The sequence below is a fragment of the Rattus rattus genome, chromosome 10 (genome assembly GCF_011064425.1).
Source record: "Rattus rattus isolate New Zealand chromosome 10, Rrattus_CSIRO_v1, whole genome shotgun sequence".
NCBI lineage: Eukaryota > Metazoa > Chordata > Mammalia > Rodentia > Muridae > Rattus > Rattus rattus.
Window position 1 is genome coordinate 5,874,793 of NC_046163.1, and position 25,762 is coordinate 5,900,554.

Consider the following 25,762-nt stretch of genomic DNA (forward strand, 5'->3'; position numbering starts at 1 on the left):
AAGCCAACTCCTGTTCATTTTATTCAGATGCCAAAGTGTTTTTCACTACAGCAAGGAAGAAAAATGTGGTTCTCAAAATTAAGGAAAGGAAAACATCAATTGTCACATCATCGGGGTCAGTTCAAATAATATTTAATAGTTTTCCGAATGAACAAGTAAGAAATATTTTTGGTATTTTTCAGTAAGAAATATTTCAGGATAAGATGTCAGAGTACAGACGTGTTACAAAAAGAAGATGAAGGTGTAGAGAAAGGTAGGAATACACGAGAAGGAAAATCCATCAAAATTCACAGAAAATGTTGAGCTACTCTGATCATTAAACATTTGGAATATTTAAATTGTTCCTATGTTTTACATAGAGCATGACGGCTGATGAGTCAGGGAACACTTGATACAGCAAACCACAGATAGCATATGTGCATGTTAGCTATCATTAAGCGTAGAAAGATGTGAAAACTGTTATTCCATTGAAAATTGAGTTAAAGTATTCAACTGGGAATGGGATTAAATAGTCAATCACTTGGAAGAAATAAAGTTCTGATAAACAACACTTTTTTCCTTTCTTTGATTGCCTTCAAGCTTCTGAATATTGAGAGTTGAAAGACACATTTGTCTTCTAAATCAACGAGGGAGACAGAGTGGCACTTTAGCATGCATACGTGGAATTTCAGTCTATAAAGTTCACATAGAATCTAAACATGCCATGTAGTTTAAAGGAATGATGTTAGTGTCGGAACCATGTGTGGCTTAGTGCTTTGCCTGTGTTCTCACACTTATTTCTGATATCAGTTCAGAGGAATGCTTAAGTGAAGGCAATACAAAGTAGTAAACTCTAAATTACAGGGAGACCAAGCACTTGAGAAAAACATCACTGTGGGAAAAACTATCACATAGCAAGCCTAACAATTAATAGACTTACAGTAGGAAAAGAAAGAGATAGGATTATCAGGGAGATAAGGGGCCAGTGCTTTATAATACCAAAGGATGGTAATTCAGAATAAAAATCCTCCAGGCACAACAAATGACCAACATGCTAACACTAGGATACTTCAACATTAAAGACCTGTATTAGGAACTAATCATGTTAGGAACAAAGAGGAAGGGAAACAAAAGATGTCATCTAAGAAAAAAGAGAATACTGCTAACACTGAACCTTAACTGATAGATCTAAACATGAAAAGCATTTTCATAATTTAAAAAACTTCAGAAGCAGTGCAGAGAATGGAAGATGCAGTCCTGTTCAGAGATGGTGTGCTCTAAAATGCTGGTCAAGGTAGGTAGGATAAAGAAGCGCTCATGCTTAAGTCTAGGCATCAAAGATGAAATAGGGAGGCAGGGGTCTGAAGCCCTTATGAAATGAATCAAGGGTTCAGAGAGTCTAAATAAAACAGCAAAGAAGCGTGGCATGTATCGATTGTCGACTTGATGAGATCTAGAATCACTATGGAAACAAATCTTTAGCCACGCTTGAGAGGGAAATTCTAGATTAGATTAATTGATATAGAAGACCTACCTTGAAGGTAGGCAGCAGTCTTCCATGGACTGGAAGTTCAGACTGAGCAAAAACGGGAAAATGAGTTTAAACACTAGCTTCCAACTCTCTGCTTTCTGACTGCAAGTATAATATGGTCAGTGGTCTCCAGCTATGGCCTTATGCCTTTCCTACCACAGTAGGTATTGCAATCTGGAGCTATTACTCCAAGTAATCTTACTGTCCTTAAGTTGTTTTTTAAATTATTTTTGTCCCAGTGATGAGATAAATAATGAATACACTTTGGATGACCAGTTTCTGTTTCCCACATGTAGAAACCCTAATCTTTAAGGTGATAGTCCTTGAAGGTGACGCCTTTAGGATGTGAGTATTGTATTCGAATGAAGCCCTCATAAGAGGACGAGCCTTCTGACATGAGATATCTTGTTCCTTATTCCTACTCATTTCCATGTGAAGATACAGCCAGTAGTCCATGAAAAAAATTAAGAAGAACCCCGTTACTCTACTCTGCTGTTAGCTTGAGACTCCTACTCTCCAGGACGATGAGAACTAATGCTCTGATTTTTGGTCACTGCACTATGGCACTTTTTATTAAAGTAGTTCAAATGGACGAAGACGAATTTTCCAAAAAATATTAATCAAAAGTATAAGTTACTGGCAGAATGTCCCATCCAGAAGGATGTCATGAAAGTCCTGGAAACAGGATCTAAACATTATTGCTTTGATGGATACTAATTAACGGATGAATCGTAACTAATTAAACAATCTAGGGAAACGACAGAAAGAAAGGGCTGAGAGCACATGTGTATATTCGTTCATGTGAACTTGAAGGCAGCACACAGGTAGACAAGAAACTGATAAAATATAATTACTGGCACAGAAGGGGGAGAGAAGGCTGGGTGCTCACTGCTTGCCTCTCATATTTCTATTGATGAGCTAGGTGAGTTATTAGTACGTAGTCAAGAGAAAGACATAAGACACCAATTGAAATCGAGGTTGGGTTTATGGGAAATGGGGTGGAGAAGAGGAAATGGTTGGGGACAGAATGCATTCCACCATTGATCCTAGTGTGTTGTTCAATTCTGTGGAGTATGTGATAGAAATAAATTACAGTGAAGAATGTACATGCACACAAAAAATAATCAGTGAGTAATGAATAATAAATGAAAGCTTATTAGCAGCATTGTTATTAACCATAATTAATTCAAACAAACCATTATCAAATGTATTTGCTCAATATGCAGAGCTGTAGAAGGAAGAGGTTCTTTAGAATAATATAGTGTCATGGATACAATCCATTCCAGTAAGGAAAATTTATACCATACCTTAGTCGGACAGTAAAAAACACAGAAATCATTTCCAAGACTTTTATTCACACTCTGAGGTCTAATAAAAATAAAGTGAATTGCCATTTATCCTAACCCCTTTGCTGTCTCTTGGGCCTCAGGGCTGGCAGCAGACTACAGTTTTGGCACTGAGGGAGTCTCTCCAGAAATGCCTGCTCCTCTACCCTCTGTCACATCTACCTATGGAAAATTCCTCTGGACATTTAAAGAATAGATATGAAGTTAGCGTGATGCTGGCTTTCAAGTTTTCCATATGGAGTGCCAATACTGTGGGGACTCTGGCCACTCAAGCAGGAGTCAGTGCTACTCTACTGGGGGAAATGATGCATCCGTACTGATGACTATGGATACTTCATTAATGAAGTAGCTCGGTGGGAGTAATGCTAGCCTTCTCCAAGGGGGACATACTCTCTGTGCTCCCCTTTAGGGATCAAGAGAAACATTACCATCTTCTCCTCCCTGAGAAGGCTAGCCTTAGGCTCTCCACTGTTTTATCGACTTGGGAAGCCAAGGCCTAACTTGAAAGGGCACACACTTCCTGATCCATAAAGTCAACTATTCTCTTGCCCATGAAATTGTGTTTTCGTTAATTTCTTCTTCCAGAAGGTGTTACCCTTTCCTCCAGAGCACAACTTCCTTTATTTATGAGTGTGCTGTGTAAGGCTTCACACTTGATCACATTTCCAATTTTCATAAATTTTCTACCAGAGTTCCAAAACATCATCATTGTCAACCAACAGCTTTGGTGTCCTCTGCATGGGAAAACTACAAGTTTGATTTTCTGCAACCATTTCAGTGACTGACCCACACCAAGAGTCTTGATACTGTTTATGTTGAAACATACGTGTGCAGGTTCTACAGATAATATGTGTGTCATCCCATTATCTCGTATTGTCTTGATGAGAGAATCCTGCCTTATTTATTAAAAATGCCAGGTCCTTAGCCCAGAATAAATAGCAAGTGAGTCACTTACTATTTTAGCTTACATTGGAGCCAAAAGGGGAAGGAATTTGAGGGAATATTTTCTAAGTTCTTCAGCCATTTTCAAGTTGAAAGCACAGCCTCAAAAACCCTGAAGACATGGATTCACTCTTCAGTTAGTAGAAAAATCATGGTTTCTTGCCCTTTGGGATGAATTACTCTCTTCCTACCTGTGTATATACATGGTGCACTGAATCACACTGCACTTGATACTAGGCCCATGAATTTCATTTTGGTATAGCCATTCCCTAGACATGATCTGAGAGGATCTGCACACATTGTCCTTCACTCTCATCGTATAGGTTGTAGCTCCGTACCACCATGAACAGCACCAGAAGGAGCTAAGAAGTCATGCCAGTTTTCACGATGCCTCTCCCATCACGGTGCATGCTCTATGCCCATCCCCCTCATCACTCATCCCACTCAGCCACAGCTATAGTCATCTCACTCAGCTGGATGGGGCAGATCTGCCAACGTTTCATAGACTAGCTGTTTAAACACAGCGATTTTTTTACTGTATCTCACACAAATGCCAGGTGATTTCACAGTAAAGGCAGGAAAAGCCTTATCAGGAACTTTGGAAGGCTTGGAACATTGTGCTTGTAATCTTTTTGTTGCTATTATTTTTATTTTAAATGTTACAACCGGAAAGCATTGAATAATGAGACAAACCCCAGAAATACCCATATGAGCTATGACTTCTGTTTCGGTAGTGTGCCGGCCGGTTTTCATTTTCTGATATGATCAGGTTTATTTCTCATACAATGGTAACATTCTTACCCGCACAATCACATGCAAACAAAACTGAGACTCAGCAGTGTGAGGCGAGGAACTTTGTGCCTTTTGGTTGAGCGAGTTAGGGACAAAACACATCACTTTAGCACATTCATCTCTTCTCCCTAGCCCAAGCTTTTCCTTATAGAACTGTTTTTCTTTTCTGTCTCTAACCCCCATACCATCCTAACAGAAGATCTGTCTAGGTTGACATGGGCTATGATATTAAAAAACCCATAAGTGTATATATTTTTAGAAAGGGCCAAGCGAAGCCTACTTTCTATTGCCAGTAATCTCACAGGGCATTCCACTGGGGTACTATCTTCTTATTTCATTTAATGTGATTGACCTCGAGAATTTTAATCAAGTAAATCGACTCAAGTCAATGTAGGCTGCTCATACTTACCAGGATGGTTTAGAGACATAGAATAAGAATAAAAACTTCATGGCTGGTTTTACAGCTTCATTAAAAATACCTAAAGTAATTAACACCAACAATCCCCCAACCCTCTGTGTCTGTGGGTATTATGTGAACCAGCCATCAAAGTGACGTTTGGCCTGTAGCAAAACTGGAGGTCATGCATTGAAATAATATTTTAGAGTCTCATATACAAATTTTCAAAAAAGTGCATTTGACTTTATAAATTATTCTACAAGCTGTTAACGTCTGGTAACGTGATTTATTCTACCCACAAAACACCTTTAAGCTTATACTCTAGATTCATCTCTGTTGTGATAATGATTCACTGGACCAAAAGAAACTTAGTGGAAGAAATGATCTATTAGATTCTCTCTTCCACATCCATCATTAAGGAATTTGAAGAGGGAACCATGGAGGAACGTTCTTTGTTGAATCACTCACCAGTTGATGTTTAGCTAGCTTGACCATACAGCGTACGATCATCTTCTCAGGTAACAGTGCTGTCCAGAGTGGTTTGGATCCTCTACGCCAATTAAGAACCAGGCAAACCCCTACAGACATAGCCACACCCATAGGCCAATCTGATCCAGGAAAAGCATGAATTGAGATTCCTTTCCTGAGTGACTTTATGTTTTGCCAAGCTGACAGCAATTCGAACTAGGACAGCTAAGATTTGAATGAAGGAGTGTGTTCAGACATCTTTATAATAAACTCTTACTCAAAGTAATTATGAGATATGAGAGGGCAATGCAGGCCATTTAACCTATAGACTAACTTTTCTTGTCCATGTGATACTTTAGTATGTAGCAAAAATTTACTTAGTAGATGTGTGTCTCATTCTAGTGCCCTTTTGCTAAGAAATCGGGGAAAAATTATCTTAACACTAAGTAGATTTTTCCAGCTGTAGTTAAGAGCTGAAAACTTATGGAAAAGAGATCAGACTCCCAGCCTGCTATATTTTTTCTTTATAATAACAAGTAAATATTTATTACATGCCCTGGTGGAGTTACCCTATTCTTATGCCATGTCTATTCTCTGAACATAGAATGGGCCTTCTCTCTTTGCTACAAGAATCTGAGCAAGAAATAAATGGAGAGATGAAACTCTCCCAGTAGAGTTCTCTTCTTCTTCCTTATCATCACTTTAAATACTTCTTGACATGTTAAAATCTGTATCCCAGCTCCCATGTCAATATAGCTCTGTTAATTTTAAAAATATATGTCTTCATTGCAGGGAATAAAGAAAACACACAACTATATTCTACTTATGAACATAGATTAGGCAACCCAAAATTTCTATGGTAAGAGAAATGTGGGTGTCTGAACCATAGTGAAACATTGCCCTTCAAAGAACAGACCCTAGCTCCAGGCTGACCTAGTCTCTGTAAGACTTGAGAAGAGCCAAAGATTGAGGCAGCCCTAGAAAACTTGTTTGGTTACTCAAGTTTACTTCAAGTTTGAAGAGATGGTTTATGTGTTCATTGACTAATACATATATTATAAGTGCACTTCTGGAGCATACTATTGAATATGCTTATCTTTGAAGTATATCTATTAAACTTAAAAGCTTGAGCAGCAAGAACAACAAGGTCTGGAAAGACGACATGATGGTTAAGAGTATGAATTGCTCTTCAAGGCAACCAGAGCTTACTTCCTGGATAGAATAGCCCACAATCACTGTATCCTCAGATCAAGATCTGATGCCTCTTCTAACCTTTGTAGACATCTGCACACAAATGAGTATGCACACACATACACATGCACATGTGCAGACACTCATTCGCACATACATGTACACATAAATATAATTAAATAATAAAGGCTTTTTCAAAGAACAGCACATATTCTTGTTACTCTACCACAAACCTAGGTCTGCTAGTTGTTTTATAATCATTTTCTACTAATCATACACAGAAAAACAATCATATGAACTTTCAGCAGAAGGCTGGAGGTACCTTTTGGTCATCACTTGTCCCACATGACTCTTGATACAGAAGACCTTCCGTGTCTGAATGCCAACCCCACATGTTGCTTCTCCATTCCAGCCAATGGTCATATTGAGGGCAGTCACAAGAGTATTTTCAGAGCAGGAACCCCAAGCAGATGTCTCCCAGTAGAGCTGTGTACAGGAGTGATCATTACATAGACGGTACTCTTGGAGTTCTTGACTACCAGGGCAGGGCTTTCCACCTATGAAAATGTTAGTGGAGAAAGCAAACATGAATCACAATGCTATCATTCTTGCTTTTGTTTCTTCTGCATCTAGGAGACCTAACCTACTTGGTCCTTCTGACTCCCAGACCAGAGATTTATGCCCTGTGCCATAATCTAAGGATAGTGGTATGTTCTAGCCTCCCAATTTTACAGGCAGCAGGTCCATATTCAACCTGGTATAAAATTAATATAGTCTACTGTCCACCTATGAAGCACACATCTGTGAAGTGGACTCCAAAGAAATCATCTTTTCCTTTGATATTATTATGTTTGCATAAGTTAATCAGGGCGAGAGACTAGCCCAGAACCTTGGACTGACATATGTCAAATGCACCTTATACATATGTGAAAGAGACATAAAATAGGCCATGATCTTGGAGACACATTATGTCAAACATGCACTATACATAATTCCTTTTCTTTTTTTTTTTTTTTTTTATTAACTTGAGTATTTCTTATATACATTTCAAGTGTTATTCCCTTTCCCAGTTTCTGGGCAAACATCCCCCCTAATTTTTAGCAAGCCAGAACAATTAATCAGGGGTTTGCAGGACCCAGGGCTACTTATCTAGGATATTCATTGCTACCTATGAGGTCAAGTCCAGGGTACCATGCATAGTCAGACAGCCTTGGTGTTGGAAAAGGTTGAGGGGTTGTACATTCAGCTCTTCCAGTTCTTTCTCTGATCCTCAATGGCCAGAACAGAGAGTCACTAGGTTTTTTAGCTTAGGTTTTGAAACCTCAAAGCCTATTTTAAACAGTGACACTAGGCCTTCCCACAAAAACACTTCCCAAAAGCCATGACTACCCCAACAAGGCCTCATCTCCTAATCCTTCTCAAGTCAGAATGCCATTTTTAACGTACTATTCCCTGTCAAGCATTTTACTATCATCTGAGAAATCTAGAGACATGGGTTAAAAATCTAGGAAAAGAATGCTCATCTTCAACTCTTTGCCCTGGCAAAGAGACCAGATGGACTTTCACCTTTATACCCCTGGCTAAGTCCGATAACCAAACCTCATTAGTACCTATCCTTTTCCATTTTTATCCAGTGCAAAAAGTAGTATGTCTCTGAAGTATTGATCTTCCCCCAACCCATCACACTACAATGTTTTATTCAGAGGGACAAATAGCCCAGATGCATACTCTCCGTTTTGTTATTTTTTAATTCTAATTAGTACTAATCTTTTCCTCCTCATTGTAGAAAAATCAAAGCTGGAATATATAAAAGCAGATTGCACTTTAAAAATAACAAAATTCTCCCTTTACTATGACCCTGGCCCTATTTCTCATGATCACAGTACTGAAATCTTGCTTAAGATGCTGTTCACAGTGGGAGTCTCACTGTCCTGCTGCTCTAATGGAGCCAAAGACTGATGAAGCAGAGGGAGGACATGAAAGGGATACCATGTGTATCTGGGGATGGAGTCCATTGCTGGGAATCATGGGAGCCATTGTTCCTTTAATTTGTTCTGCAGTTACTATCCACATCCTCACAGCACCTTTTACCTTCCTCAAAGCTATTTTCGTGGCTTTCATGTTCCCTTCCTGGCCCTTGGCACTAGGTGTTCTGGAAAAGGAAACCAGGACACAGATCAGTCCCTTACAGATGTTACTGGCACATCTTGGTGGAAAGCCAGGTCTCTTAATTCCTGCTTTGGAACTCTTTGTATTAGACAGATCCAATTATCCTCCCAATTGTACAAGATACCTAAACCTGGAGGTTTGACCATACTTTTTTCCCTTCTCTAAGAAGTAGAATGAAAAGAACAGGCAACCCATTAGACTGGGTCATATGAGAGTTTGGACTAAAGCAACCCATGTTGAATGGTGAACCCAGCATAGACAAATTAGAGGACTTACAGAAAAGAAAGTGTGTGGAAATAAAATGGTTAATGCACATTTAACGAATGGAGATATAATCTAAGCCTGTTTACATGCAAGGCAACAATGTCTCAGTTACTTATTCAATAATGAATTATACAGGTGAAGCAGTAAACCCATTACTCACCTTCTCCAGCCAAAGCTAGGATAGAACGTGATCTGGTTTGTTTCCCATCTGAATTTTTATTTGAACAGGACTGGGAGCAGGATGACCATACTGTCCACTCACTCACTACACAGTCCATTCGGCAGGGGATTTCACAAGCCATCCTTTCAGGAGGAGGAGGCACTGGACAGAGAGCCCCTGATACTTCTTCTCCTGTAAGGAAACAGAGACAGTCGTTGCTAAGTCATGAAAAGTGAGGCCAGCCCAAGGACCACACTGTACCATTGCTTTCTCTATAATCCCACTTTATCTTGCTTTAACAGGTGTCCCCACTGTGAAGTATAAATATGGAGATCCTGTCAGCTGTCTGTAATGTTTATGTCAAGAAAGATCTGCCAAGAAGTAATGTGAGGTTTCAAAAGCTAGATAGCACAGCCGAATTCTCATTTGTCAGGGACAATGTTGGCTTCTTCTAGAAACAATTTAGCCACGGATGACTGGAGCTAAGTACGACTGACATGTTAATGGTAGACGCATGGAGTAAGTGTTCATTCATCTTCAAAGTGGAAACCAGAGGGCTCCGAAGGTCACAAATGGTTCTTACTATCATAATCCACATTCCAAATGAGACGTTCACCATCCTAGTTAGCTTCCCAGTGCTGTCTCACAATACTCACTACATAACGCACGTTATCTCGTGATCCTGGTCTTCTTTGTGTAAAAGGAATAAATAATCTAACCACAATGGAAAAGGCTGTGGCCGAAATTACAGAATATGTTGACAAAAGTTGAAAGCCACTCTGCGGTCTTTCCTAAGGCATTTGATAATAAATAATCTGATTACCTTCCAAATAAATAATAATTGTACTTAGAACCCGAGTAAAAAACACACCAAATATCAAAAGAATACCAATTTTGCTATTGGCACAGGGCCTTTACTCTCCATCTATAAGTGACACTTACAGGCCTTTGATATCACACCCTGCTATGGTTTTTGTAAGTTTTAAAACAAGGGAGGGTAGGGTTTAACAACGATCCGATGCTAAGACTAATGGAATCATTTCTAAGATACTTTCCATATCTCAAAAGATAACAATGGTTTCTTGAAAAATAAAACACTTCTGGGTTGTTTATCATTATGACAGATTCCTTAGATGTAATAATTTGATTTTTCTCCCTCCGTCCATTCATAGTCTCCTCATACACAGAGGACACAATGAATGAAGGCACCATTTATTATTTGAAATAACAACATAAAATGTGGAATGACAGCTATAGGATACAGACGTTTTGTCTGAGTGACTTTACAGTTTGGAATTTTCCTGTCATGATCAGTCTGACAGGAAAGTAACTGCCAAGGAGATGAGTATTTATTGAGTACGTCCTTGGTGAAGAAAGTAGGTATATTTTGCATACATTATACATTTATTCCTCTAACCTTAGGTGAAGCTCACTGGGGTCACAGTGCTCCGTTTCAGCTCACGGATATGGAGTCTGAGGGTGAGAATGGAAAACTGGCTCATGGTCATCCAGGGAACAGTTGGGAATCACAGCTAAACCTCCCAATTCCTGAGCTTCCGTTATCCCATTATCCATGCTATGGCTAATTCCCTGGAGATGGATACTCTTTTCTGAGGAAGTAAATAAAGCAAGCTGACAGCCAGTCTGCCTGAAGGAGAAGACAGTACGCTGTGAATATCTGCATTCATATTTGTAAATGAGGCCAGCCTCATTGCCCTTGAGGTACAAATAAAATTTTTCAAGCATATTATGAGAAGTAATAGAGACTCCAACAGATAATCAAGCTGAAACCTCAATTCCAATCATTCTCCTTTCAGTCTCAATCTATTTTCAGGGTGAGTCCACACAGTGTACCCTCCCACTCCGCACACGCAGAGGAAGTCATCTAGGGGCACCTCATTCCCACATGCGGAAGCCAGCAGGCCAGGGGGGGGAAAAACAAAAAATAAACCCAACCAACCTACATCTAATCAAAATTTAATTCCCACTCTTGTGAATATGATTAGCATAATTTTAACACAAAGCATTCTAAAATAATGGTTTGCAAAGAACATTTCTGGGAATAAGGCATCCTCAGAAATCTTACGAGGAAGTGGAGATGTAGACAGTACACTGGGAAGTACTGGATTAAACATGCTGTTGGAACTCACTAGTTTAACAGGATACGGGTTATGTCAGTGAACATCAGAAATTTTCAGGGAAATAAATGAGATAGTGGGTTTTTTCTCAGTCGATCATCAATGGCCACACAGCCTCCTTTTTAAGGAATATCTCTCTACAATAAATAACATCCTTTTTACTATGCTGTAAATGAAACCCTATATCAAAGGATCATAAAATTGGATATTATTTAAGGAGTGGAAACCACGTGCAGGGAAAAAGGATAAAAACCACTGTAAGGATGCTCACAGAGTTCATGTACATGATGCAGGTGAGCTACAGACCAGTAAAATTAAAGTGAGTCCAAAAATAAGTAGCAGAAATCTGATGCAGACAGAAAAGATGTTGGAATACACCACAGGGAACCTGTTGAAGTTAGTCAGTGTCATGATATGCTTTTAGACAAAGCAGAGATGGGCTGAGATCAATGCCAATGAGGGGAAAAGGTCTCAGGCAAGGGAAGGGGGAACCACTAAAGGCTCAGAGTCAGGAAAATAAAGTAATATGGAAGGCAGACAATGCTGAACCATCCCTTGAGGCAAGAGTCACTGACAGAGTTATTGGACAGTGAGTTCTAATGGATAATGAAAATGTGTAAATATGTTCTTATTTATCCTCTTTCCTTAAGCTCCCAGTTACTCCACCTTCTCATGACCCAGATTTTACCTTCTCTCTAGGCATCACACACTCATACCTCTCATCACTGACTTTCGGTTTTCGAACATTCTCTAAAACAGAGCTGCCTCATGAACTGATATACCCATTACAGGTGCAGAGCAATAGCAGTATACCAAGCGACATTCAGTAGTTTTTCTTTGCAGGTTAATGCAGGTCTATGAATAAACAGATCAGAGTAGCTTTAAGGACACCAAACTGGTAGTCATAAGCAGTTCCTGCAAGCATCATGTGGCTTTTTGTGTAAGAAATCACACTAAAGAAAAGTTACAAAGGGCATTCTAGCAGCAGTGTGACCCAGCTAGTCAGGGGAGTCCTGGAAAGTGAATTGTAGCTACCAGCATTTACCCTCTAAGAAGACCACTTAACATCCTTTACTTTATGTCTTCTCATTGTAATAATGAAATAAGAACATCATCTTTCAAGGAGAGCCCAGGGATGAAGGATTACTTAGACAACACAAATAAAAATAATAAAATAATATAACACATGACAGGCTCATAATAAGAAGGAACCCAACTAGATGCTGTTTGCAAAATGGTACACGCACACATGCACACACACACACACACACACACACACACACCCACACACACACACACACCCACAGAGAGAGAGAGAGAGAGAGAGAGAGAGAGAGAGGGAGGTGCACACACTCACATACATCTGCATGCATGCATACCATCCAATAGACTAAGGGTCTAAATCTCAGTTTTTGTGTTATAACCATGGAACATACTACCTTTATGCTTCTTCTGGGTACACACCAACATCTATGTAGGTTCTCATGAATGGAGAAAATATTTATAATCATAAACCCGTTTTGTTGATACAATGAACTAATAAACCCTTCAAAAATCCCACTCAAGCATCCGATCCTAAAAAACTTGACTCTGCCTAGGCTTGTGTGCTTATGTCCCTATGTATGTATCAAGTCATAGATAGAGAAGCATCAAGGTTATCTTGCTTATTTTCTTTTAGATGGATCAATGAGATCAACTGCCTCCAGGTATGTGCAGAAAACACAGTAACTTATGGAAGAGAAGCTGACCCATTATTGGTGATTATTCACAAACTCAGATAATTTAATATCCTAATTAAACAGATGTATGTTAAAGCAAAATTGAATTCATTTTCCCTAGAGAATACAAACTTACTCCTGGCCTTCACCAAACTCCTAGAATCAATGCAGAATGAACAAGACAAGGTAGTCACTTCTGAGTGGATTTACAAATCTACTGGGATTATGAGATTCTTCTGATACCATCAACAACAATAAAATATTCAATATGATGAAATTATATAAAACAAACTATTTTAAGCAAATGATCTCTTATTCTTTGCATTCACAGTGGTACATAACATAAAAAATACTTTTATGGCTTCACACTTAAGGCAAGTTTCCAGTCATCTCACTGCTGTCCCTTCCCTTTACGCCCAGAAACTAAATAAATCATCGAGATCAAATACTGGCTGCTGAATATGTCAATATACTTAAAAATTGTTCTTGTCTGTTTTCAGTTTGCTGTCATTAAATGACACCACTGACTTACTTTATTTTTAATTATTATTTTGGTACTTGCTAAGTTTTCAGGCTGGATTGGTTCCCTCTTTCCTCAGGTTCCTTAGTTTCTTAGAGTGCAGATATTCACAACAAAACCTGGATCCAGCATTAGATATTAAATAAGAATTTTTTATTTTTCCAGTTCCAGTATGACTAGCTAATGATAAACTTCAAATAGTTTACAGCATGCTCGTTATGGGCGCCAAGCAAGAAACTATTATAAACTGAATACTGGAAGAGTTATCAGAGATTGGATTGGCCTTTTCTATCAGATGAACACATTTAGCACATACATATGGTCTATTCAAATTCCTTTGTCATGGTTCTATTACCTACTTTTTATAATAAACAATTAAACAACATAGCACAAAATCTTCAGTTTCCCAACATAGATTACAAACATTCAAAGCAAAAAATAGAAAAGGGAAAAACATAAAATACCCACATAAAATATGCAGTATCATTTGAAACCTAGACAGACATTTGGTTATTAAGTCAACTTTAAGCTCCTTACTCTTCCAGAAATGATGTTCACTGGCTACTTTATTGATATTTCTACTTGTATGTTACTGTACCATCTATAGAAAATATTGAAGCCATTATCAAAAACACTCCACATGTCATAAAACTTTATGACCTACTTAAATCTCAGAAAAGAATGCCAATAAATGCTGATTAAATGCTTGCCAACAGTGGAGTAAGCTATCAGCAGACATTTCGGAACAAATTAAGTGGACTACATCTGTGTTTAATTCCATATTTTAAATCTAAATGTTACCTCCCAAGAAGCAAGTAGCCTGTGGGCCACTTCTAGACCATAATCCTAATCAAATAAAGGCATAGTTATATTTCAGTGCAATAAAGTATGGAGCCAAGACACAGGGAGAAGCGTAGCTTATTTGCAGCATTGTAATAATGCCATCACTGTGACCACGGCTTCTATTTGTTATGTTAGAAGTTCACATGTGTACCTAGTTTACACACACACAGGGGGAAGAACGAAGACCCTTAACGGTGTTATGCTATTAATGATAGTAATAGTAATAATGTCAGTGTCAACAGCCATATGGACATAGCAATAGATCAAAAATTAAAGGGAGCTTATAGTGAGCTAAGCTGGCCATTCCTATAACCAGCGGTGCTGCACTCACTATCCACATTAACATTATTTGCCTAGTTTGCATTATCACTAGGCCCAAAACTTCATTTTTAAAAATGTGTACCTCATGTCTAAGCTAAGCCTGCAATTAGATCTGCAAGACGTCATAGGCTATGGTTTTATCCATTCTGAGGTACTGTCTCCTGGCTCTCATTATGGACCGTTTATGACTTAAAGCCACACTGATCTGTTTGTTCCTAGACGTGCATTAGCCAGCAAGGACAAACTACTGGGTATATTGTTATTGACCTGCTCCACACACAACCTGTGCCTTTCTCCTTATATTCTTTCAGCTGAAAAGCAGTCCTGGGGAAGGGAGTCTGTGGAATTCATTCTTAGGTCATTGGTTATGCAATTATAGGAGAGACTTGACCTAGCAAAGGAGACTGACTTCATTACCTGGTCCATGTAGCATGGGATGGACAGGACAGTCATTTCAAAAATAGAAAAAGGAAGCTTCTGAAGAGAAAACCAATTGAGAGATAGAAGGGTAAAGCAGAGCCCACTGGGAAAATATAGATAGTTAACAAAACAGTACAACCTATGATATAAAGGATATCACAAAAAATCATGGGAAAAACAGAAGGCTAGAAGCATGTTCACAAAACAATGAAACTCTAATCATTGATATGTAAAGAGAGACTAAAGTAAAAAAAATAAATCTAGATGATATCCAAAAGAAATGCTAAGAAAATAGTACCTCAGGAAAGGAATGATAGTAGATGAACAAAAAAATATTTTCAATGTGTTTATGAAGGCCAGAAATAGCTAAAACTTATCTCCAAGACAGACAAGATGCCCCTCTGTAACCTTTCTACTTGAGCAAAGACCTGATGCTTATATTACTATCAAGACAGCAGCCAACACTACATCCAGCCCACAGTGTAATTGGCTGCTCCCACACCCCTAGACCTTAATAAAAGAAAACATATGCACACTTAGTATAGGTCAGCTCCCAGTGTACATAACACATGCATTTCAAATCACAGCAGGAGAGCGGGAGAGCTGCTCTACATGCTAAGGGCTCTTGCAGAGGAACGGATGTGTGTTCAGTTCCCAGCATCCAAAGTCAGTGACTCAACATCACGTGTAACTCTAGCTCCAGGGGAGTGTCTTATGACCCTGCTGGACTCACATTCACACACCCACACACACCCACTTACCACTCCCACACTATGCTTGCACACATCAATTAAAAGTAACCACAATAAATCTTCAGAGTTCACAAGAGTTCTACAAGACAGTACCTGTGCTCTGCTCAGTTGGCAGATGATAATATCTACTTTTAGTCAGGTTTAATAACTTTGCAAGGACAAATGGAAGTTCAGTAAGAGAGCTGGAGTTTGAGTTTGGAAAGCCAAGCTCTGGAGTTCATGTCTGAGTCAGGACACTCCATTATCTCCCGTGTTCGCTGTTCTGTTGTCTATGCCTTCTCTTTTTTCTCAGGACACCGGCTGTACCTGGCTTCTGGTCTCACAGGCTAAGCCTAGTAGGAGCCCATCACTGTAAGCCCTGCCACATAAAAATGTCATCAAGTTTGAATTATGACGAAAGTAGCTGCCAGAGTCTGGAAACAGACTCTAGGTCCAAGGATCAAACCATGATTGTTCTGTAACATGATGCCCTTGTGCTGAACTGTCTATTTCCTTGGATCTAGTCATACACTGTAGGAGAAAATAAGCATGATTTGTATGTGTGTGTGTGTGTGTGTGTGTGTGTGTGTGTGTGTGAAATGTTGACAATTTCACACTATGACTTCATTAGGAAGAAAATAGGAACTTTTATAATATTAAGAAGTGTTTCATTGAGTTCATAGCTTCCAATGTGGTCAGAGAGAGCAGTTGCCTATTAAGTGTCACATAGCACCATGTGGCAAAACCAAATCTTTTTGGGGTTAGTAAAGACTTATTACAAAACCAAATTAAGCCAAGCAAACAAATAAAACTGTATTTCTTTTGCTCAATTCAAGTCTCAAAGTAAAGTATCACTGTTGACCTTCCTGGAGAATTTCACAGGGACTCTAAATGAGTGGTTTCTATTAAACCCATCTTCTTTATGTGGGTTTGGGAGCACACCTGTAGCCATGCTGCTCTATAGGGCTCTTGTGCCGTGTCGGTTCCAGATTTCTGGTCCACACATTTCATACATAGCTACATCCAACTCTACAAATGTTCCTGTCTCCTGACATAGGGGTTTGGAGTTCACATCACAGACGGCAAGTGGCTACCAGTTGAACCCGTTTTTGCCACTAAACACTCTGCTCTTGCTTTTTCTTTTAGCCAATCCTGTAGCCCCATGCTCACATTTCCTTATAGTGCATTCCACAGACACATCAGCAGAAAAACACTTTCTGTCTTCTCTGTGTCTTCCCAAGGTGATGCTCTCCTGATCTAGGGAACAGCAAAATGTAGGTCATGGCCTATGCTGACCCTCTGAGACCTACAGTCTTCTTTCTTTCTTATGTGTAAGATCTAGTTCCCTGACTTATTTAACCCCCTTTTTCTATTTTATATCGAAGATAAGGGTCAGGATTCCATGTTTCTTTACTGAAAATATTAAATCACAAAAACTCTGAGGTTGACCCTGGTGTTGTAGCGCACTCCTAACACTCTAGCAACACAAGCAACTAAGGCAGGAGGATCTTGATTTCAAAGTCAGCATGGGCTATAAAAGGAGTTCTAGACTATTATGGGATACATAGCAATGTCCCATCTCAATAAAACAAAAAATACCCCACCATTTCTAAACCTAACAGATGGCTTAACCCAGGGATTATATTGTCCAAAGGGCATAGGAAAAAAAACGTGGAATGTCTTATAACTGTTTGCTGTTGAAGCCAAGTTTCTCAATATTTTTTTCTTACAACAGAATGTCACATAAGGAGGAAGAATGAAAGGGTAGGTATCCATCCTCTAAACACAGGAAGTCTGTCTTTAAGAATCACTGAATCAGGCCTGCGAAACCAGAAGAGACTGCTCTCTACACACATTGCTGATTCCAGAGGAAAACACCGGAGGCCATCTGGAACCCTGGTGCACGGAGGCTCCCGGAAGAGGCGGCGCAGATCTTCCTGGTCGCTGCCACCACGGAGAGCCCGTGGGCAGAACCCCGCGAGCGAACTTGAGCCTCGGGACCACAGGTAAGACTAACTTATCTGCTGCAAGTGACTTGCCTGGTGGAATCGGGACAACAGAGGCAGAATCCCTCTAGGACCAGGCACGTCCTGTGTTTACCGGAAGTCCCACACCCGCGGATCCCGGCCCGCAGCAGCTCTCTGCTCCCAGACCCCGTGGGAGAGATACCTTACCGCCTGGTCAGGTGGGCACTCCTGAGGCTGCAGAGCAGAAGAGACCACCAACACTGCCCACCCCTGCCCACATCCCTGGCCCAAGAGGAAACTGTATAAGGCCTCTGGGCTCCCGTGGGAGAGGGCCCAGGTGAGGCAGGAGCCCTGCCTGAGACACCGCCGGAACCTGAAGGAAACAGACCGGATAAACAGTTCTCTGCACCCAAATCCCGTGGGAGGGAGAGCTAAACCTTCAGAGAGGCAGACACGCCTGCGAAACCAGAAGAGACTGCTCTCTACACACATTGCTGATTCCAGAGGAAAACACTGGAGGCCATCTGGAACCCTGGTGCAGAGGCTCCCGGAAGAGGCAGCGAGATCTTCCTGGTTAAGCTGCCACCATGGAGAGAGCCTGTGGGCAGCACCCAGCAAGAACTTGAGCCTCGGGACCACAGGTAAGACCAACTTTTCTGCTGCAAGTGACCTGCCTGGTGAACTCAAGACACAGGCCCACAGGAACAGCTGAAGACCTGTAGAGGGACAAAACTACACACACGAAAGCAGAACACTCTGTCCCCATAACTGGCTGAAAGAAAACAGGAAAACAGGTCTACAGCACTCCTGACACACAGGCTTATAGGACAGTCTAGCCACTGTCCAGAATTAGCAGAACAAAGTAACACTAGAGATAATCTGATGGCAAGAGGCAAGCGCAGGAACACAAGCAACAGAAACCAAGACTACATGGCATCATCGGAGCCCAATTCTCCCACCAAAACAAACATGGAATATCCAAACACACCAGAAAAGCAAGATCTAGTTTCAAAATCAGATTTGATCATGATGCTGGAGGACTTCAAGAAAGACGTGAAGAACTCCCTTAGAGAACAAGTAGAAAACTACAGAGAGGAATCGCAAAAAATCCCTGAAAGAATTCCAGGAAAAACACAATCAAACAGTTGAAGGGAATTAAAAATGGAAATAGAAGCAATCAAGAAGAACACATGGAAATAACCCTGGATATAGAAAACCAAAAGAAGAGACAAGGAGCTGTAGATACAAGCTTCACCAACAGAATACAAGAGATGGAAGAGAGAATCTCAGGAGCAGAAGATTCCATAGAAATCATTGACTCAACTGTCAAAGATAATGTAAAGGGGAAAAAGCTACTGGTCCAAAACATACAGGAAATCCAGGACTCAATGAGAAGATCAAACCTAAGGATAATAGGTATAGAAGAGAGTGAAGACTCCCAGCTCAAAGGACCAGTAAATATCTTCAACAAAATCATAGAAGAAAACTTCCCTAACCTAAAAAAAGAGATACCCATAGGCATACAAGAAGCCTACAGAACTCCAAATAGATTGGACCAGAAAAGAAACACCTCCCGTCACATAATAGTCAAAACACTAAACGCACAAAATAAAGAAAGAATATTAAAAGCAGTAAGGGAAAAAGGTCAAGTAACATATAAAGGCAGACCTATCAGAATCACACCAGACTTCTCGCCAGAAACTATGAAGGCCAGAAGATCCTGGACTGATGTCATACAGACCCTAAGAGAACACAAATGCCAGCCCAGGCTACTGTATCCTGCAAAACTCTCAATTAACATAGATGGAGAAACCAAGATATTCCATGACAAAACCAAATTTACACAATATCTTTCTACAAATCCAGCACTACAAAGGATAATAAATGGTAAAGCCCAACATAAGGAGGCAAGCTATACCCAAGAAGAGGCAAGAAACTAATCGTCTTGGCAACAAAACAAAGAGAAGAAAAACACACAAACACAACCTCACATCCAAATATGAATATAACAGGAAGCAATAATCACTATTCCTTAATATCTCTCAACATCAATGGCCTCAACTCCCCAATAAAAAAAAGACATAGATTAACAAACTGGATATCATAGAACGAGGACCCTGCATTCTGCTGCCTACAGGAAACACACCTCAGAGACAAAGACAGACACTACCTCAGAGTGAAAGGCTGGGAAACAACTTTCCAAGCAAATGGTCAGAAGAAGCAAGCTGGAGTAGCCATTCTAATATCAAATAAAATCAATTTCAACTAAAAGTCATCAAAAAAAGATAAGGAAGGACACTTTATATTCATCAAAGGAAAAAATCCACCAAGATGAACTCTCAATCCTAAATATCTATGCCCCAAATACAAGGGCACCTACATACGTAAAAGAAACCTTACTAAAGCTCAAAACACACATTGCACCTCACACAATAATTGTAGGAGATTTCAACACCCCACTCTCATCAATGGACAGATCATGGAAACAGAAATTAAACAGAGACGTAGACAGACTAAGAGAAGTCATGAGCCAAATGGACTTAACGGATATTTATAGAACGTTCTACCCTAATGCAAAAGGATATACCTTCTTCTCAGCTCCTCATGGTACTTTCTCCAAAATTGACCATATAATTGGTCAAAAAACGGGCCTCAACAGTTACAGAAAGATAGAAATAATCCCATGCGTGCTATCGGACCACCACGGCCTAAAGCTGGTCTTCAATAACAATAAGGGAAGAATGCCCACATATACGTGAAACTGAACAATGCTCTACTCAATGATAACCTGGTCAAGGAAGAAATAAAGAAAAGAAATTAAAAAAACTTTTTAGAATTTAATGAAAATGAAGGTACAACATACCCAAACTTATGGGACACAATGAAAGCTGTGCTAAGAGGAAAACTCATAGCTGAGTGCCTGCAGAAAGAAACAGGAAAGAGCATATGTCAGCAGCTTGACAGCACACCTAAAAGCTCTAGAACAAAAAAGAAGCAAATACACCCAGGAGGAGTAGAAGGCAGGAAATAATCAAACTCAGAGCTAAAATCAACAAGTAGAAACAAAAAAGGACCATAGAAAGAATCAACAGAACCAAAAGTTGGTTCTTTGAGAAAATCAACAAGATAGATAAACCCCTAGCCAGACTAACGAGAGGACACAGAGAGTGTGTCCAAATTAACAAAATCAGAAATGAAAAGGAGACATAACTACAGATTCAGAGGAAATTCAAAAATCATCAGATCTTACTATAAAAGCCTATATTCAACAAAACTTGAAAATCTACAGGAAATGGACAATTTCCTAGACAGATACCAGGTACCGAAGTTAAATCAGGAACAGATAAACCAGTTAAACAACCCCATAACTCCTAAGGAAATAGAAGCAGTCATTAAAGGTCTCCCAACCAAAAAGAGCCCAGGTCCAGAAGGGGTTTAGTGCAGAATTCTATCAGACCTTCATAGAAGACCTCATACCGATATTATCCAAACTATTCCACAAAATTGAAACGGATGGAGCACTACCGAATTCCTTCTATGAAGACACAATTACTCTTATACCTAAACCACACAAAGACCCAACAAAGAAAGAGAACTTAAGACCAATTTCCCTTATGAACATTGACGCAAAAATACTCAACAAAATTCTGGCAAACCGAATCCAAGAGCACATCAAAACAATCATCCACCATGATCAAGTAGGCTTCATCCCAGGCATGCAGGGATGGTTTAATATACGGAAAACCATCAACGTGATCCATTATATAAACAAACTGAAAGAACAAAACCACATGATCATTTCATTAGATGCTGAGAAAGCATTTGACAAAATTCAACACCCCTTCATGATAAAAGTCCTGGAAAGAATAGGAATACAAGGCCCATACCTAAACATAGTAAAAAGCCATATACAGCAAACCAGTTGCTAACATTAAACTAAATGGAGAGAAACTTGAAGCAATCCCACTAAAATCAGGGACTAGACAAGGCTGCCCACTCTCTCCCTACTTATTCAATATAGTTCTTGAAGTTCTAGCCAGAGCAATCAGACAACAAAAGGAGATCAAGGGATACAGATCGGAAAAGAAGAAGTCAAAATATCACTATTTGCAGATGATATGATAGTATATTTAAGTGATGCCAAAAGTTCCACCAGAGAACTACTAAAGCTGATAAACAACTTCAGCAAAGTGGCTGGGTATAAAATTAACTCAAATAAATCAGTAGCCTTCCTCTACACAAAAGAGAAACAGGCCGAGAAAGAAATTAGGGAAACGACACCCTTCATAATAGACCCAAATAATATAAAATACCTCGGTGTGACTTTAACCAAGCAAGTAAAAGATCTGTACAATAAGAACTTCAAGACACTGAAGAAAGAAATTGAAGAAGACCTCAGAAGGTGGAAAGATCTCCCATGCTCATGGATTGGCATGATTAATATAGTAAAAATGGCCATTTTACCAAAAGTGATCTACAGATTCAATGCAATCCCCATCAAAATACCAATCCAATTCTTCAAAGAGTTAGACAGAACAATTTGCAAATTCATCTGAATAACAAAAAACCCAGGATAGCTAAAACTATCCTCAACAATAAAAGGACTTCAGGGGAATCACTATCCCTGAACTCAAGCAGTATTACAGAGCAATAGTGATAAAACTGCATGGTATTGGTACAGAGACAGACAGATAGACCAATGGAACAGAATTGAAGACCCAGAAATGAACCCACACCCTATGGTCACTTGATTTTTGACAAAGGAGCCAAATCCATCCAATGGAAAAAAAAGATAGCATTTTCAGCAAATGGTGCTGGTTCAACTGGAGGTCAACATGTAGAAGAATGCAGATCGATCCATGCTTATCACCCTGTACAAAGCTTAAGTCCAAGTGGATCAAGGACCTCCACATTAAACCAGACACACTCAAACTAATAGAAGAAAAACTAGGGAAGCATCTGGAACACATGGGCACTGGAAAAAATTTCCTGAACAAAACACCAATGGCTTATGCTCTAAGATCAAGAATTGACAAATGGGATCTCATAAAACTGCAAAGCTTCTGTAAGGCAAAGGACACTGTGGTTAGGACAAACGGCAACCAACAGATTGGGAAAAGATCTTTACCAATCCTACAACAGATAGAGGCCTTATATCCAAAATATACAAAGAACTCAAAAAGTTGACCGCAGGGAGACAAATAACCCTATTAAAAATGGGGTTCAGAGCTAAACAAAGAATTCACAGCTGAGGAATGCCGAATGGCTGAGAAACACCTAAAGAAATGTTCAACATCTTTAGTCATCAGGAAATGCAAATCAAAACAACCCTGAGATTTCACCTCACACCAGTGAGAATGGCTAAGATCAAAACTCAGGTGACAGCAAATGCTGGCGAGGATGTGGAGAAAGAGGAACACTCCTCCATTGTTGGTGGGATTGCAGACTGGTACAACCATTCTGGAAATCAGTCTGGAGGTTCCTCAGAAAATTGGACATTGAACTGCCTGAGGATCCAGCTATACCTCTCTTGGGCATATACCAAAAGATGCCCCAACATATAAAAAGACACGTGCTCCACTATGTTCATCGTAGCCTTATTTATAATAGCCAGAAGCTGGAAAGAACCCAGATGCCCTTCAACAGAGGAATGGATACAGAAAATGTGTATATCTACACAATGGAATATTACTCTGCTATCAAAAACAACGAGTTTATGAAATTTGTAGGCAAATGGTTGGAACTGGAAAATATCATCCTGAGTGAGCTAACCAATCACAGAAAGACATACATGGTATGCACTCATTGATAAGTGGCTATTAGCCCAAATGCCTGAATTACCCTAGATGCCTAGAACAAATGAAACTCAAGACGGATGATCAAAATGTGAATGCTTCACTCCTTCTTTAAAAGGGGAACAAGAATAGACACAAAAGACAGACAACTGAACACCCTTGGCAGGGAAGAGAGAGGCAAAGATTAAAACAGAGACTGAAGGAACATCCATTCAGAGCCTGCCCCACATGTGGCCCATATATATACAGCCACCCAATTAGACAAGATGGATGAAGCAAAGAAGTGCAGAAGTGTAGATCGCTCCTGAGAGACACAGCCAGAATACAGCAAATACAGAGGCGAATGTCAGCAGCAAACCTCTGAACTGAGAATAGGACCCCGTTGAAGGAATCAGAGAAAGAACTGGAAGAGCTTGAAGGGCTCGAGACCCCATATGTACAACAATGCCAAGCAACCAGAGCTTCCAGGGACTAAGCCACTACCTAAAGACTATACATGGACTGACCCTGGACTCTGACCTCATAGGTAGCAATGAATATCCTAGTAAGAGCACCAGTGGAAGGGGAAGCCCTGGGTCCTGCTAATACTGAACCCCCAGTGAACTAGACTGTTGGGGGGAGGGCGGCAATGGGGGGAGGGTGGGGAGGGGAACACCCATAAGGAAGGGAAGGGGGGAGGGGGATGTTTGCCCGGAAACCGGGAAAGGGAATAACACTCGAAATGTATATAAGAAATATTCAAGTTAATAAAAAAAAAAAAATAGAAAAAAATACAGAAATAAACAAAATGTAAATTTAAAATATCCAATAAAAAATAAATAAAAGAAAAAAAGAAAAAAAAAAGAATCACTGAATCAGCAATCAGCATTGGAGGGAAGGGAAAAGTGCTGTAATTGTATTTTAATTAAAAAGTTAATTAAAATAATGCAATATAAAAAGTATTTTATTTTACTTCTCTCTCTCTCTCTCTGTGTGTGTGTGTGTGTGTGTATGTGTGTGTGTGTGTGTGTGTGTGTGTGTTTGTGTGTGTGTGTGTGTGTGTGTTTAAAAATTTTGAGGCAGGGTCTCATGGAACCCAGGCTAGTGTCAAACTCATTATGTACCTGAAGATAGTCTTGAACTCCTGACTCTCCTCTTTCTACCTGTCAAGTTCTCAGATGGCAAATGTGTAGCATTTAAAGAGGAGGAATGACATCTGGTCACATTGTCTTTGACACTCACCAAAACGTGACCTTGAAAACTTAAATTTGCTCAGGCCCTAAGCATGAGCAATGAATGCAGAGAGGGACTGAATGTCATCCCTAGTTATATTATCTGGGCTGGTGATAGATCAAAGGGCTAATACAAAAGAATACTTGGAAAATTGCAAACTACGATTTATATATAATGTGACTTTTTATTATGGGTGAAAATGAGAAAAATGGGCATTCCAAGTAGAAAAATGATCCAGGCCAAAGATATTCATTCCAATTTTGTCCTAGGTGGAGAAACTACCAGGAGAATTGCAATTATTTTGAAAACATGAGTAATAGCCAGTTAGCAAGCTGTGCAGAAAGGACTAGACTAGTTCCAATAAAAGGTTTCCCTTTAGGAAGCACTCAGGTTGCCTGGAATTTTTTTTTAATACTGAGAAATCGATACTTTTAAGTTAGGCCAGACAAGTCAATAGAGTAAACTGATACTATGTCAGTGATGAATAATCAGCCCTTCTGTAATTAACTTTCAGGAACATAATTAAGTGCCCATACATGGGAAATGTATCACAATTTAATTGCACAACCAAGAGGTTGTCAATTTCTCTAAATAACACCCATGGCAAAGAGCATTCCCGACCACACCATTGATTGCTTTCCTATGAATAATCTCAAAATGGGAAAATAAAGTCAAAGGGTATGAAGTTCACGAGGATCATTCCAGAATATTCATTATTTATTACCCATAACTTTTTAGATTATCACTGATAAATTCACTTTTTGAGTTATATATAGTTCTTACATGGTTTATGAAGTGGATCAGCTGGCACAGGCCATGGTATGAACAACTCTGTCAAAACACATAAATACATGCATG

At 39.6% G+C, this 25,762-nt stretch overlaps 1 protein-coding gene across 1 annotated transcript in view; it reads right to left on the reverse strand.

Annotated features, from left to right (window-relative positions):
• Positions 1-25,762, reverse strand: part of LOC116911550 (thrombospondin type-1 domain-containing protein 7B) — an 852,321-nt gene that overhangs the window by 366,627 nt on the left and 459,932 nt on the right. The window contains exons 8-9 of the mRNA XM_032915540.1: positions 9,240-9,431; positions 6,969-7,203 (exon numbers count right to left, since the gene is read on the reverse strand). Of these exons, the coding sequence (XP_032771431.1) occupies positions 6,969-7,203; positions 9,240-9,431 (427 nt within the window). The remainder of the gene's footprint in view (positions 1-6,968; positions 7,204-9,239; positions 9,432-25,762) is intronic.